This window comes from Amia ocellicauda, chromosome 8 (assembly GCF_036373705.1).
Source record: "Amia ocellicauda isolate fAmiCal2 chromosome 8, fAmiCal2.hap1, whole genome shotgun sequence".
Taxonomy (NCBI): domain Eukaryota; kingdom Metazoa; phylum Chordata; class Actinopteri; order Amiiformes; family Amiidae; genus Amia; species Amia ocellicauda.
In genome coordinates, this window is record NC_089857.1 from 39,453,272 (window position 1) to 39,467,870 (window position 14,599).

The following is a 14,599-nucleotide window of genomic DNA, read 5'->3' on the forward strand; positions in this document are numbered from 1 at the left end:
GTAATATATTGTGAATGAATACACACACAGGTGCAAGAATATCTACTGTATTGTATTGAAGAACATAGTAGTACTGACATTATGGATTTTTTTGTGAACACAACAGAATTAAAGTTTTTACTGGAAAAAATTAAATAACGGTATACTTTTTCAATTCTAAATGATATCCAATGTAATTTTTTATTGTGTTATCAAATAATGTCTTTGTTGAAAATGTATCCATTCAATGTTCTTTGAAAGATACAATACATAGAGGTTTTTTATAAAAAGAAAGAAAAGATTGCAGATGGAATTTATATACAATTGATATGCAAACTAAACATATCTGTCGCATATATACAGAGGCTGACAATTGATTACAGTAAAAAAACAAATCTGAGAGAAAACTGCTTATTCTGGAAGCTAGCCGTAGAACAAAGGTGTCTGGTGTGAATACTGTGAGGCCCCATCCTCAGCCTTCAATAACACTCCCTGTACTTATTTATTTATTGGGAGACACCCTTAATCAGAGCGACTTACAGTTTATACAAGATTTACAAAAGTACTTAAAGGAGAAACTTGTCAGTCGAGTTTACAGCTGATGAAAGCAGAAGCCGTACAAAACAACTAAAGTGTTGCTATGCCCATGAACACACTTAATAAAATGGCTCTAAATCTAAAAGCAAAAACATGTTATTGTATTGTACACCACCCCAGTTCATCTGTATTTTTGCATTGTGGTGCATATTAAATTGATCTAACCTAAAATCCTGGAAAATATCTAAATGCATAATATACATTACACACTATTAATTTAATATGGTAAGATTACATAAACACAGGGCTCTTTATAGTAAAATGCATGGGACTCATGGATCACACACACTGATGTGTTTCATTTTAAATTCTGCAAAGATGCATCCTACAAAGGTTTTTTTAGTTTTTCCATTGGCTTAATGGAAGTAGAGATTGTGAAGATCATTAACACATTTCTGTAATAAATTACTATTGTTATTGCTTGCAATACTCCAATAAAAAGAAAGTTGAGGTTCTCCAAAAATATACATGCTTTTTCATAACCCTGTGTTTGACAATTAAACAAAATGACCATGAACAATTCAGTTTTAACTGCATGAAGTTCATTTTTACAGCCTGATTTGTCCAGATAAAATGTTGTCATACACCATACGAGTGAGGGGAACATAGGTTTTTTCAGACGCATCCAAGAAGTACAGCGGCTCCTTGATAACCGAGGGGTCGAAGCCGTCGCCAACCAGCTTCCATTTCTGTTGCTTAAATGTTTCTGTCATATCTAGAGATGTCTGAATAGGAAACAAAAGAATAACCCCTCAGATTTCAGATGAGAACTATTTGGAAAACCGTAAAAAAATAATTGGTGGATCGGGCCGATTACTTAGGAACCAATGTTGTTTCAGAATAACATAGTCAAGGTGGGATTTATTTCTTTATTGAGTATCACTCATTGACTTTTGTGGAAAACTGAAATATTTATTTGGAATTTTAATTAAATTAATTAAATTTAATTAAAACTGTCAAACATTAAAAAGATGAAATTATTCTATAATTTTACAGCCGTCATTGCAGTTTACTCCGAGATCTCAATTTGATTTATAGGCCTTACCTGTACTCTTAAAAACCAGGGCCAGGAATATGCCGGTAAGTGCTTCACCAAATGTCTGTAGAGTGTCTGTCCGTCGAGTTCGTGCCCTGATTTGAGAACAACCGCGGCCATACCTGCCTTTCCTTCATGCCCTAAAACATGAAAAGCAGGAAGGATGAATGGAAACCTTTCTTGGAGGGAGGAAGACTGCAGCCAATAATAAACACTTTCCGGACAGGATTCCCACAATCCAGAACCGTACCTCTATCAATTCTAAAGCAAATAGTAATCTTCACCACAGATTTATTGGTGTACGTTACTGGTTTTACATATTGTCGATTACTCCACAGATCCAACTGTTCTTCCTGTGGTTCTGCAGCCAGTTACATTAAATTAAATGAAAGGAAGGGATTTTTTTTTACTGCCAATATACGACAAATCCATTATCCATTTTCTGTTTTGCAAAACAAATACTGCACAGTTTGGTACAGATACACATATATAAATTATACTCCAATGACAGTCAAAATTACAAATGCTGTTTTCTGTTTCTTACTGACTCTTGCCTAATCACATATCGCTTTTTAACATTTCTGACATATACAGTAGAACGTTTGTTTATTCTGAAAAATGCATAAAACCAAAATAACTAATTTACCCGGCGCAGACACTCCGTACACATTGGCTTCTTGCAGGAAATCCACACCGCCTAGAATCTCGGCCACTTCTGTAGTTGCGACATTTTCTCCTTTCCACCTGGAAATGAGAGCCCATTGATGTTTAGATGTTGTTTTTTACGACCTAAGTATCTTTCGGAGACTATTTCATACCACTCTTCAAATTTAGACTTCATATCTCCTTTCCTGTGAGAACAAGTCTATGTTCTGTATCCTGTACCTTACCTTTACAGATTCTTACACTCTCTATATAAGGAGCACAGCTGGCCACTCTTGAAATGTAATCGTTACTGTAAAAAAAAAAACATAAAGAACTTCGGTGCATCCTCAAGACAGGAGAGATTGAGAGAACCTCTTTCTCAGACTGTCAAGACACATTCTGGACACTAGATGGCAATGACAGCCTGTGAATGTAGTGGCCATGGTAAGTATCTGTACAACGCAGACAGTCCTATCTACATCATACTACTTGGAAATCAGAGAAGAAAATACAGATCAATGGAATTTAAGATGCACTAACTGGTAATCTTAATAATACTAATATCATTCCCCTCTGTAAATTCACCTCTAAAACAGCTGGTGGAGTGTATATGATTCTGTGTTATGCTAAGACTGGAACTGCTGCTCAGAGACAAAGTATATGTTCACAGACAGACAGACAGACACAGAGACAGAGACAGACACACACAGATGTTTTAGATTTCCTTGTGGAGAAACTATAGAAGTGGATAAAACTGCTGTGTGACTCTTAAATTGTAATACATGCCGCCTCAGGCCTTGCCCAACTATGGGAATGCAACAACTGGGGGCTGTCAGGAGGTTTACACACTATCCCCATCAATCCCACACTTGACCTACCAACATGGGAAAACACAGAGACTCCCACGAATATCCCAAACACCCCCCCCCCCCCAAGACAAGCCTGTGACAACCAGCTTTTGACCGGGAACCAGACCTTGACATATGGCTCTTGCCGTTCAGTCTTGTAGATACGCCAGCACCTTCCTACACAGCCCGCACTGCTATTCTATGCATTGTCCTTCCTGAAGCGGCTCACTGTTTCACGCATCTATTCTAACCGAGCTCCCGCTGATTACAGCTGACAGGCATCTCTGTCCCATCCAAAAGGGAAAGCCGAGGCATGGGGTGCTTTTATGAATGGAAGCAGCTTTCACTTGGCCGGCTCTGTTTAGCAACGCCGGCTTGGAATCGCCTCATTTCTAACTTCCGCTGCAATCAGTGGGAACCGTAGAAGAGGGAGGGAACAATGTTTTCAGTCAAGTCCCCTTTGGGCGATGAGGCGATGAGCTCACATGGTTGCCATTCATGCAGCAACACTTCAGTTCTGGTTACGAGTCACAGACTGGTGCCATTGTCCGTCGCACTATTAGAGAACTGCACATTGTTCGACGAAAATCTGCTGTTCCTCTGGATACTGGGGCTGTTCGTTTTCCTTTCGGGGTAATGTCAAGCACATGTGGGATTCTGCTTACGTACATGTAACCAAACTGGGTATTATGAAAGCAGTGATAAATACATCGCCTGGATCATCTGCTCAAAGATTGGGGGGTAAATGTACACTGGCATATTACAGTTCTGTCCCTTCCAAATAATAGTTCTCTCTTATATTGTACTCAAGACTTTATTCATAGCAGGAACCCGGAAAGAGACAGGAGAGAAAAAACAATATCTTGTGGGACCGATTTAGTATCTCTTACGCACAATTTGTCTCGTGAAAACATGCAAGATCAAAATTTTGTAGTTCTTAATTTTATGTCAGCATAGTGCATACACGTAGAAACGTTAAATTGTTCCCACGAATTAACTAAATTGTTCACACAAGATATTACATTTTTCTCTCATGTCCCTTCCGGGCCTCTGTAGGAAAATGGGTTCCTATATACAGAAAGTTTTCTTTTTTTCTTCTCTGCATTATATTGTTTTTAGCTATTAAATGTTAAATGCAGCTTTACTTTATCTTACACGGCTCATATCATTTGGCTTGGCACTGATGTTATTTTCTTCTGGATTAAAGATGAGACGCAAAGGATTAGTCCTGCTGTATGGAGGGGATTGCACTATTTTGCCTGGATATGACTGTATTACTAAAGAATGCATACCCGAAGAGTGCATGATGAATCTTGTTGGTAGTGTCAGTTTTTAACTTGGGCTCGAATCAAGTGCAAGACTACTTTATTTCAATCAACAGCCAAAAATATCAAACGGGTTGAGACGATGCAGCCATAATGAGAAGTAAACCTGGAGGACGTGCCTGTGAGGACAGTCCTTACGGAAATACGAGGAATTCCTCAGATGTTTATAATCAAGTGACTTGCCTTGTCTGGGTTCCCACATTACTGCTCTAGCTCTCAGCTGCACAATGCTTTTAATTCTCAAGGACTGTCAGCACGTTTTTCACCTCACTTAGAAACAATAGTAGCTTCTTGATGGGACATAAGAGGAACTGGGGAATTACCTCAGGCAGACACACCTACCACCAAATTGTGATTAAATTAATAATTTCAGACCTGAACGTATCTCCTATTCTGTCCCGGAAGTAGACAAAATCCTCCTGGTCCTGTAGCATGAGGTCCCCAGTGTTGAAGTACACGTCTCCTTTCTTGAAGACGTCTCGCAACAGCTTCTTCTCCGAAAGCTCCTTATTTCCTGCGTAGCCCAGAAAGGGGTTGATGCCCGACACTGGGGCGACGAGAAGACCCGTCTCACCTGCAAAATGACGAGCAGATCAACACGGCAAAACCTTCAATGTAAATGCAAATAAATGTCAGCATATCTGTATTACCAATACATTATTTATATTTTAATATAGCTGGGTTGGCTATATCAGACTTCTTACCTTTACTGACTTTTAAACAAAGTCCCTCCTCAGAACGAACTGGCTCATTCTTTTGAAGGTCATACTTTAGTAGCTCAAAGGCCATGACAAGCTGGAAAATACAATCAAAATCATTTTTAAGAAACAATAATAAAAGGCTCCTGTCTCTCTGGCTATATATCTTGTCTAGAGAGGGACATGCACCCAGTCTTAAAGACTTGACTGGCAGTGTATTGAGTATTATACTGGGTGGGTTAGGGGTTAATAATGATTTTGAAATGTGATTTAAACTTGACACCCCTTCTGAAAAAACAAGGTTACAGTTTTAATTTTCACTGAATAATTCAGGAATAGCTGGAAATTCAAAGGTTTCATGTTTGAAATTGTTTATGGGAGTTTTCAGCAGGCCCAAAGCTTCAGACTGCAGTTTCCTATTCTTGTTGTGGATTATTTTGCATTCACTTGTTCACTAAATGGATATAAAATCAAATCACAACATCTTGTTTCTCCAGTTTTTGAAATGTATCACTTGCAAAAAAGAAAGCAAACCTCAGATACAAACCTCATACAAAGTTCATACTAAAAGTGACCTAGAAATACACACAAACAGCTTATATTAAGTATTAAGTAAGACATAACAAAAATACTATTTACAGCATTATACAAACAACTAACGTAATCCCACCTTATTAAAAAAGCTTGCACGCCCAATGGGTCCGATTTTATCAGTGTAGTTAACGAAGCCAATGCTTGCTTCTGTTAAGCCATACGACTCAATGATTTTAATTTTGCCAAAGCGCTTTGTGAACTCTTTCCAAACGTCAGATCGTAGTCCACTCCCTGCAGCGATGCGCACTTTGTGCTGCGTTTCCCCAGCCACCTGTGAAGAAAAAGTGCGTATGAAATTACACTGATCTCAATATTGCACATTAATGTCTTGATCTTGGGCTCAGACTCAACATATCCAGTCTTTGTCTCTGAATGTGGGTCTTGATTATAGTTCTGCTACTTGAGATGAGAAAACAAACACACATCTAAGAATAACATGATCATTTAGATTGTCAAATGATTGTCAATTCATTTCCATTTTCTTTTAGATCCTACCTTAGGTTGGTTGACCAGATAACGGCAGAGTTCTCCAATATATTGGAAGACCGTGATATTATATTTCCGGCAATCATTCCAAAAGTGGCTCGCGGAAAATTTCTTCTTTAAGACACAAGTAGCTCCTTGGGTAAGAGGAAGAATAATAAAAAAAAAATCTCTCCAGTATTTGTTATAGTTTAGTAGTAAACAAGTGCATTCAACAGAGTCTTGCCATTTTGGTATCACAGCTGTGCATGAGACTTTCAGTCAGTTGTCATCCAAACGTTTTAGTTTATTGTATATCTTCACTATCTAATTATTATTAATCATGATTAGGTAGTCCTTAAAACCATTGTATACACACATTAATTTCTTCAGCCTATGAAAGGTTCCAAGATATTTCAAACACAAGGTGATTTGTTTATGTGAGTTATTGATTTCTCAATTACTGGTTATCAATACTCCTATGCACCACTTAAGTACAGCTCCACAGCTAACAGGTCTATTCCAGTTACACGTTAATCTTTAACATATAGAAAATATACCATGTTTGAGTGAAAGAAAACCAACAATTTTTAAGTAATTGATTATTTATTGTGACACTCTCCTAGAAAGTAAAGTAATGAACTTAAATGGAGCCCAATAAACAAATTAATCTATACCCACTGCTATTTGATTAGGTCTCTCTAAAATATATTTAGATGGTTTGTTTTGATGGACAACAAAGCGTTTTACTATGGAAACTAAAAACTCCCAATACAAAAGTATGGAGCATCTGGGAAAGAAAGAAAAAAAAGAAAAAAACAAAAAGCTCTCATACCGAGTTCAATGCATCCTCCAATTCCTAAAAGGGAAGCTGACATGTGGTACAGAGGAAGAGTGACATAGATGTTGTCATTCGCTGTGGCTCCACATAGCCGCAGGAAAAAGGAGCACATGACTGCTTTGATATGGCTTATACGAGCAGCTTTCGGAAGACCTGAAGGCAAAGAGGTAAGACTACAAATTAATAAAATAGTGTGCACACAGATCACACACCAAAAATATAGAATTCACCCATTTCATTACATAACTGTGAAGACAAACTCACAATTAGGAAAAATGATCATTGGATTATAATTTAAAACATGTTTTAGCTTGACTGTTTAATTACATGTTTTCTTCATTTCCAACTGGGTAAAAGTGTATATAAATTATACCAATGCTAGAATAATTCACTGGATAGTAACAGAATCTCGGTTTCTTTCGAGCTAAGATTAGATGCTAGTTTCTCCTGTAAGGGGAATTATTTTCAGAGCATTTCCTCTTAGCAGGGAAGTTAAAGCCATTTTAAGATTAATGCAAGAGCTGTTGGTATAGCATAACATTGTCATTGTATGGATTGGCCTCAGAGGTAGACTATATATTACATTGTACTATTGAATGTTGTTTTAAAACTTATTCAGCTGATTTAGCAGTTTTGTGCGGTTTCTTTGTTTCTGTGAAAATGTGGAAAAGTGGAAAGGTCAGGAAAAGCCCTAGAGGTAAAAACATTGGGTGTGGTTATACAGTAACATTTTTCTTCATATCCACACCCTTATGAAAGGAAAGAGGTATATAAGAACAGTACACATATGTATATATTTAAAATCTAAAATATATTTTGAAGTTATATATACAAAGAGGTCAGAAATTATGAATAACATGTTTTCAAAACCTGGAAAACTATCTTGGGACGTAGTAGTGATCAACCCTGAAAGAGATCTGAAAAATGTTTTGATAAGGAATTTAAAAAAACACACCTGTGGTTCCTGATGTGAAGATATACATAAAATTGGACAAGATATCTGTTGGAGATGTAACATCATCTGGCAATGGCTCATCTGAAACCTCTTCTATCTTGTCTGCCAAAGTATGAATTCCTTGGTGGGATGTGACTCTATCCATTATCCACACATTTATGTTGTTTTCTTGCAAACTGCTCAGCACATCATTTAACAAGTTGATTAGATCTGCAAAGAAAAAAAAAGTGTTGTAGGTTTTTCCTTTATAAGATCAATCCAATTCTTGTTTCCAGATGAACGTGAGTTTCAAAGTGACCATCTCCATGTACCACCATGCATTTTTGCATGTCATGTTGCTATTACACTGTATTCCAGTCATGCACTGGAGAAAGCACTATTATCCATGTTATCAGACTGATGTACCTCAAACTGTCCCTGCCCATGGTGCATAGCATGCAGCAACAACACAGGGACTGAATAGCCTTGACATACCTACCTAACCCCATTTCCTTTAACTTTTCTTCACAAAGCATCTTCAGTATGAATGTAACCTTGGCCAGTGTCAAAGAACACACTGGTCTGGGGCATCAATAAAACAGTGCCTGGGTGGTGAACAATGGTTTTACATTTACACATCCCACCAATCTCAACAACAATTAAATTATTATTATTATTATTATTATTATTATTATTATTAACAATTATAGAAAAATTATGAATGCTATTATGTAGTGCAATACCTGCTCCTAAAATTAGGGTTTTCGCTCCACAGCTCTCCAAGCAGTGCAGAAAGGACTTGGATTTGATGTTGAAGTTGAGAAAGGCGACCTCACAGCCCAGTTTGCAGAGTCCAAACCAGACCCAGATGAAATCCGGTCCATTGCTCATCAGCACGGCCACGGTCTGGCCCCTGTGCACGCCGCCCTGCACCCTGAGCACCTGGGCCACCTTGTTGCTTCTTCTGTCCACGTCCTGGTAGGTGTAGACATCCTCCTCGAAGATAATGAATGGCTTGCTGGGGGTTTTCCTGGCTTGGCGAACAAAGCAATCCAGGAGAGTGACCACCCCCTCGGTCATCCTCGACTTCACCAAGCGTTTGATCCTCTGTAAATTCAATACATAAATCACATCGTCCCAAAGGTAAGTGTAAAACATCTTCTGGAGGATACAAAGGGCCAGGAGCCCCGCTGCGGCTGCGGTCAGCACCGGGATGAGCATCGCTGTATGGAGGGTGCGGGAGGGTGCGGGACGTCCAGCCAGGAGCACGGAGTTTGGTCCAGGATGCAATAACTTTTACAATTACACTTAAAAGGCTCCGATCCGACGTGCGCATGCGCCGAGTCAGACCCCCAAATTACCCAAGAGCCGCACAAATGCGTGCAGTGGAGGAGGAATGTGAAACCGCACAGAAGACAGGACTGCGGAAGCTAAAATTATCCAGCAGTCAAAAAGCTGAAACCACCACAAAAGCATGTGAGGTTTGCGACTCTAGAGGAAATCTGTTTAATGTGTGTTATCTTCTGCTGCTTTCCCAAATGTACAAGCTAGAAAAACGGGCAGTTCCTCCCAGAGATGCTTGAAACGAGACTTGTTTTTCTCGTTCCCGTCGCATCCAGACGCTGGAATTTGATTGAATAGCTACAATGAGTCTAAGCATGCCGTTCATTGGAAACAAAACGCCCTTTGATCTCTCAGAAATGTAGCGTTAAATCTAGTGATAAAGCACATGTTTAGTTGATTTTAATATGCTGCTCAAAAAGTCAAAAGAAATACATATTTGAATATGCATATTACTACAGTTACAGTCGCCATCCTTGTCCTAGTAAATTAAAACATCATAACATCTTAAGTACCTTCCATAAAAAATGAAAACACCAAATGCATTCCACCATAAACCATATTCTCTGACAGAACAATCTAGAGCAGTCACACAAAAAGAAAAGCCACTTCATTTGATTAACCCTGTATTGTGTGGTGTTGAAGTTACACAACAGACCAACAGAGGGACCTCTTGTCAATCAAAAAGTTAAAGTTAGCCTCTGAATATGGGCCTGCGGCCACAGCCATCGACTTCAGGAGGTGCTGTCTGAAAAAGAAATCAAAAAACGGTTCAATTTGACTAAATAACAGAAGATTTACTGAAAATATTTGTGTGTAATAATATAATATATAATATATATATTTTTGAATATGTTGTGATATAGGAAATTATATATATACACATTTCTTTATTTGTGCTTTTCAGACAATGTTCAATTATCATACACACCACTGAGCGCTTTGTATACTGGAAAATACATGGATTTACATGGGTACCATGTTACAATGGTTTTCATTGACTGCTCAGCACATATGGCATCCTCAGGTTCGGAAAGATTCATTCATAGAAGAAAGATCGGGTTTCTGATTTCAGTCCAATCCAGCTGGGATTTCAGTTTCCCGAGAGGTTCCCAGTGAATAAACAAAGCTTAGCAGTTCTCTTTCTAAACAGAAAGCTACCATTTCACCCTGTTGTGACCTGCTGATTAAGCTGTGTAACAATACCTAGGAAGGAACATGTAGAACCCAACTTTGGAATTTGCCATTGCAAGAGCTAATTGTAATTTCCTCTTGTTTATTTGTATCCACATCTTTTCGTATCTCCCAAGAAGAGCTATTTCTTTAAATACTTTAATGTGTGTGTGTGTGTGTGTGTGTGTATACACAGTATTGTGCAAAAGTTTTAGGCAGGTGTGAAAAAATGCTGTAAAGTAAGAATGCTTTCAAAAATAGACATGTTAACAGATTACATTTATCAATTAACTAAATGCAAAGTGAGTGAACAGAAGAAAAATCTACATCAAATCAATATTTGGTGTAACCACCCTTTGCCTTCAAAACAGCATCACTAACCACAGTTCTTCTTTGGATTTAGGCAGCCTCAGTTGCTTCTCTCTCATCATGTAATCCCAGACAGACTCGATGATGTTGAGATCAGGGCTCTGTGGGGGCCATACCATCACTTCCAGGACTCCTTGTTCTTCTTTACGCTGAAGATAGTTCTTAATGACTTTCGCTGTATGTTTGGGGTCGTTGTCATGCTGCAGAATAAATTCGGGGCCAATCAGATGCCTCCCTGATGGTATTGGATGATGGATAAGTATCTGCCTGTACTTCTCAGCATTGAGGAGACCATTCATTCTGACAAAATCCCCAACTCCATTTGCACAAATGCAGCCCCAAACTTGCAAGGAACCTCCACCATGCTTCACTGTTGCCTGCAGACACTCATTTGTGTACCGCTCTCCAGCCCTTCAGCAACAAACTGCCTTCTGCTACAGCCAAATATTTCAAAGTATGACTCATCAGTCCAGAGCACCTGCTGCCAGTTTTCTGCACCCCAGTTCCTGTGTTTCCGTGCATAGTTGAGTCGCTTGGCCTTGTTGCCAGATCAGAGGTATGGCTTTTTGGCCACAAGTCTTCCATGAAGGCCACTTCTGACCAGACTTCTCTGGACAGTAGATGGGTGTACCAGGGTCCCACTGTTTTCTGCCAATTCTGAGCTGATGGCACTGCTGGACATCTTCCGATTGCGAAGGGAAGTAAGCATGATGTGTCTTTCATCTGCTGAGGTAAGTTTCCTTGGCCGACCACTGTGTCTACGGTCCTCAACATTGCCCGTTTCTTTGTGCTTCTTCAAAAGAGCTTGGACAGCACATCTGGAAACCTATAACTACCTATAACTACAGTATAACTACCTTGTGTCTTGTTGCTGTGCTCAGTCTTGCCTCCTACACAGCTGTTTCTGTTTCAGTTAATGATTGTGTTTCAACCTACATATTGAATTGATGATCATTAGCACCTCTTTGGTATAATTGTTTAATCAGACACCTGACTATATTCCTACAAAATCCCTGACTTTGTGCAAGTGTACCTAGAAGAATTGATGCTGTTTTGAAGGCAAAGGGTGGTCACACCAAATATGGATTTGATGTAGATTTTTCTTCTGTTCACTCACTTTGCATTTAGTTAATTGATAAATATAATCTATTAACATTTTTTCACACTTGCCTAAAACTTTTGCACAGTACTGTATATACACGAGTACAAGAAAAGAAAGAGAATGTAAAATGTGTCAGCTTTTCAACCAAGCAGTGTTTTGTTCTTTAACAGAAAGACTATTGGCCGTGCTGCAGTACCAGGCAGTGCACACTGTCTAAGCAGAGTGTATCTAATAAGAAGCATGAGAACTCATCTGAAGAATGCAGAGAAATCCAAGAGAAGCAACTTACAACTGTGGAACAGAACTGTAAAAAAAGAATCAAATGACAATACTCAAAGTTTGTATTCGTTCCACTTTAGGTTAGGTCTGGTGGACTTTATAGAAGTGATCTAAGTGCTGAAATTATGTGTAAGGAATTTCATAACAGTGGTCCGTTTAAGCTGATCTCTGTTGGTGTATATTTTGATCACCTGATTACTGAAACAGATTAAAGGATTTGTCAGTCAAAGGGCTTAGGGTTAGCGAAGGCACTTATCTCAGACTGACCTGAGTCACATTAAAACAGGAGCACAGGTTTGCCATGATCACCCTTGTGCATGTATTAGATTTAAAGCCTACAGAACCAGCAAGAAGGTAGTAACCCAACCTCTCGCTTTACTGTATACGGAGGCATGGTGTGTAAATAGAAGTGTATACATACCAAAGGATTTGCCATCCATTTCAACTTGGTCATGTTGACTTACTGCAGGAATTAGTCATTCATTTTTTGAAATCATCTAAATTATTCAAAATTGAAAAACACCGCTATGTCTGCAGGAATATCTGTCGGTAATAATGTTATTACAATAAATATATTCTATGTACTAATTGTGAGCAGCTGTTTTTTGGACAGAATGGTAGCTAGAACTGATCTTGTGCTATATGTAGCTGTTGCTTACTGCAAACAGAGTTCATACTAATACGGGTGTATTATACTATGGCATAACTCTGTGGGGTACATTTTAAATGTGCTTTTTTAGGTAACTAAACCGTGAATATAAGGTAAACATTAAATAAGTTAAAGTATCACATATAAAATCTGAGATCAAAAATAATTTGTGCTCAAAAACTTTTATCGCAATGAGATTCTTGCCACAAGGGAAAAAGTCAAATGGTAAGATTACAACCACCTGTGTGTGAGACAATATCAATTGAGATTTATTTCAAGTTTGTTATGAATGTTACGTATTTCAAACCTGACACAATTTCAAGCCTCATTTCATCTACTCTTCTTCTGGAATGAATTACTTTCACTTTTGAATAGGTCATGCACAGTGTTTAAGCATATTGTCAGATTAAAATAACTGAATGCAAATTAAAAAAGGAAGAGCATTTAACAGACAGAAAGAATGAAATATGACGTTGTACTACTCATATGCTTGTATCCTATGCAGAGTTAATAAATGCCATAGTTCATAGAAATGCATTTGATTCAAGGCAGTTTTGTCCGAGACGCATGGATGGAAACTCACTGTAGATCTCTCTATTGTTTTAGAATAAAAGAGCCTTTCTTTAATAAAAAACTCTTTCCTTAATGTGTTGAGCTATCTTTAAGGGCTACTGAACAACAACAGTACAACAGACACATAATGAAACATTAGTTAACATTTTACTATATTATTTCCACTCCAGGTGAGAGGTTGAAACATGCAATTTATCTTGTACTCAAGTTAATGTAAAAAAGCAGTATTCGTTCTTTTGACTACTTTTTATTTTGTTCCAAAGGTCCCACACAGGTTAGAGAAGCACAGAGGGAGAGGAAAGTGGGTCATTTCCTCAAGTTCAGTGTGTGGAGAACTTTATCTTGTGGGACTTTTTGTTCTGCACAGAACTCTGTCCTGTTGCTAAAATGTCAAACATGTGTGTAATCTTTCTTTGCTCTATACGGCTTGGTGACCTTGCATTGTTTTGTTTTATCATATCATATCATATATGCTATCATACCTTGTGCTAGAATTAAATATCTTTAAAATACAACAAGAACAGGGGGTGCTGCAGTATTACTTCCATGTATCACACTTATTTCTTACAGTTTTAAATTGCTTTTCAAAGTATGTTGATGAATACTAATCCGGCTGTAACAATCAGCATGAATGATAAACAAAATCTCAACATCAAATAAACATAATTGATCATATTCCTCGCAGATCCTAGTAGCCTGCTGTAAATAATCCATAAGCTATCTACATCCATCCATATGGCAAGCCAAATTCACATTAAGAGATATGAAGAAATGTATTTCAGATACCTTGAAATAAACTCGAGACACCTTTGAATCATTTGCACAGCTCTGGATGTTGAGATGGCCTGCCATACAGCGAGGTGCGACACATGCAAGCCTCAAATACAGAATATGACGTTCAGACGAGAATAAACCCTAGTGCTGGTACTGTCACAGCCATCACATTAGTCTCATTACACTCCTCCCCATCTGAACACATTCCAGAGCAACCCCCACCCACTTAAACTACTTTTTAAAACTTATACAAACATATAGGCACACCCGATTACACTATGCAAGCCGTCCTATAAAGTCAAAGTGTTTCCGTCTACTAAAAAGTGAAATCCAATCTGCAATATCGTTGATGTGTTGCAAGTTTGTAACTCGTTCGTACG

The 14,599-nt window shown here is 38.3% G+C and overlaps 1 protein-coding gene and 1 long non-coding RNA gene across 2 annotated transcripts; one reads left to right on the top strand and one right to left on the bottom strand.

The window, feature by feature from the left end:
- Positions 1-154: 154 nt before the first annotated feature.
- LOC136755014 (long-chain fatty acid transport protein 6) lies at positions 155-10,039 on the bottom strand. Its single transcript, XM_066711364.1, has 10 exons — positions 8,703-10,039; positions 7,981-8,190; positions 7,020-7,178; positions 6,218-6,342; positions 5,799-5,993; positions 5,135-5,225; positions 4,806-5,004; positions 2,259-2,356; positions 1,622-1,752; positions 155-1,301 (listed from the first exon to the last, which is right to left on the bottom strand). The coding sequence occupies exons 1-10, from the start codon at positions 9,178-9,180 to the stop codon at positions 1,125-1,127; spliced, it is 1,863 nt and encodes a 620-aa protein (XP_066567461.1). The 5' UTR covers positions 9,181-10,039; the 3' UTR covers positions 155-1,124.
- A 784-nt stretch (positions 10,040-10,823) lies between these two features.
- On the top strand, positions 10,824-12,807 carry LOC136755015 (uncharacterized). The gene is made up of 2 exons (XR_010817617.1): positions 10,824-11,573; positions 12,115-12,807. It is a non-coding gene; the product is annotated as an uncharacterized LOC136755015 (long non-coding RNA).
- Positions 12,808-14,599: the final 1,792 nt, after the last annotated feature.

What these genes read in the sequence shown, in the direction of transcription:
- LOC136755014 (XM_066711364.1), bottom strand. Translation starts at nt 9,180, where the DNA reads ATGCTCATCCCGGTGCTGACCGCAGCCGCAGCGGGGCTCCTGGCCCTT. An exon ending in AACCCTAATTTTAGGAGCAG is followed by an intron (nt 8,191 to 8,702) that starts GTATTGCACTAC and finishes TTTTCTTTGCAG; the next exon opens with ATCTAATCAACTTGTTAAAT. An exon ending in GTACGGAGTGTCTGCGCCGG is followed by an intron (nt 1,753 to 2,258) that starts GTAAATTAGTTA and finishes TTCATGTTTTAG; the next exon opens with GGCATGAAGGAAAGGCAGGT.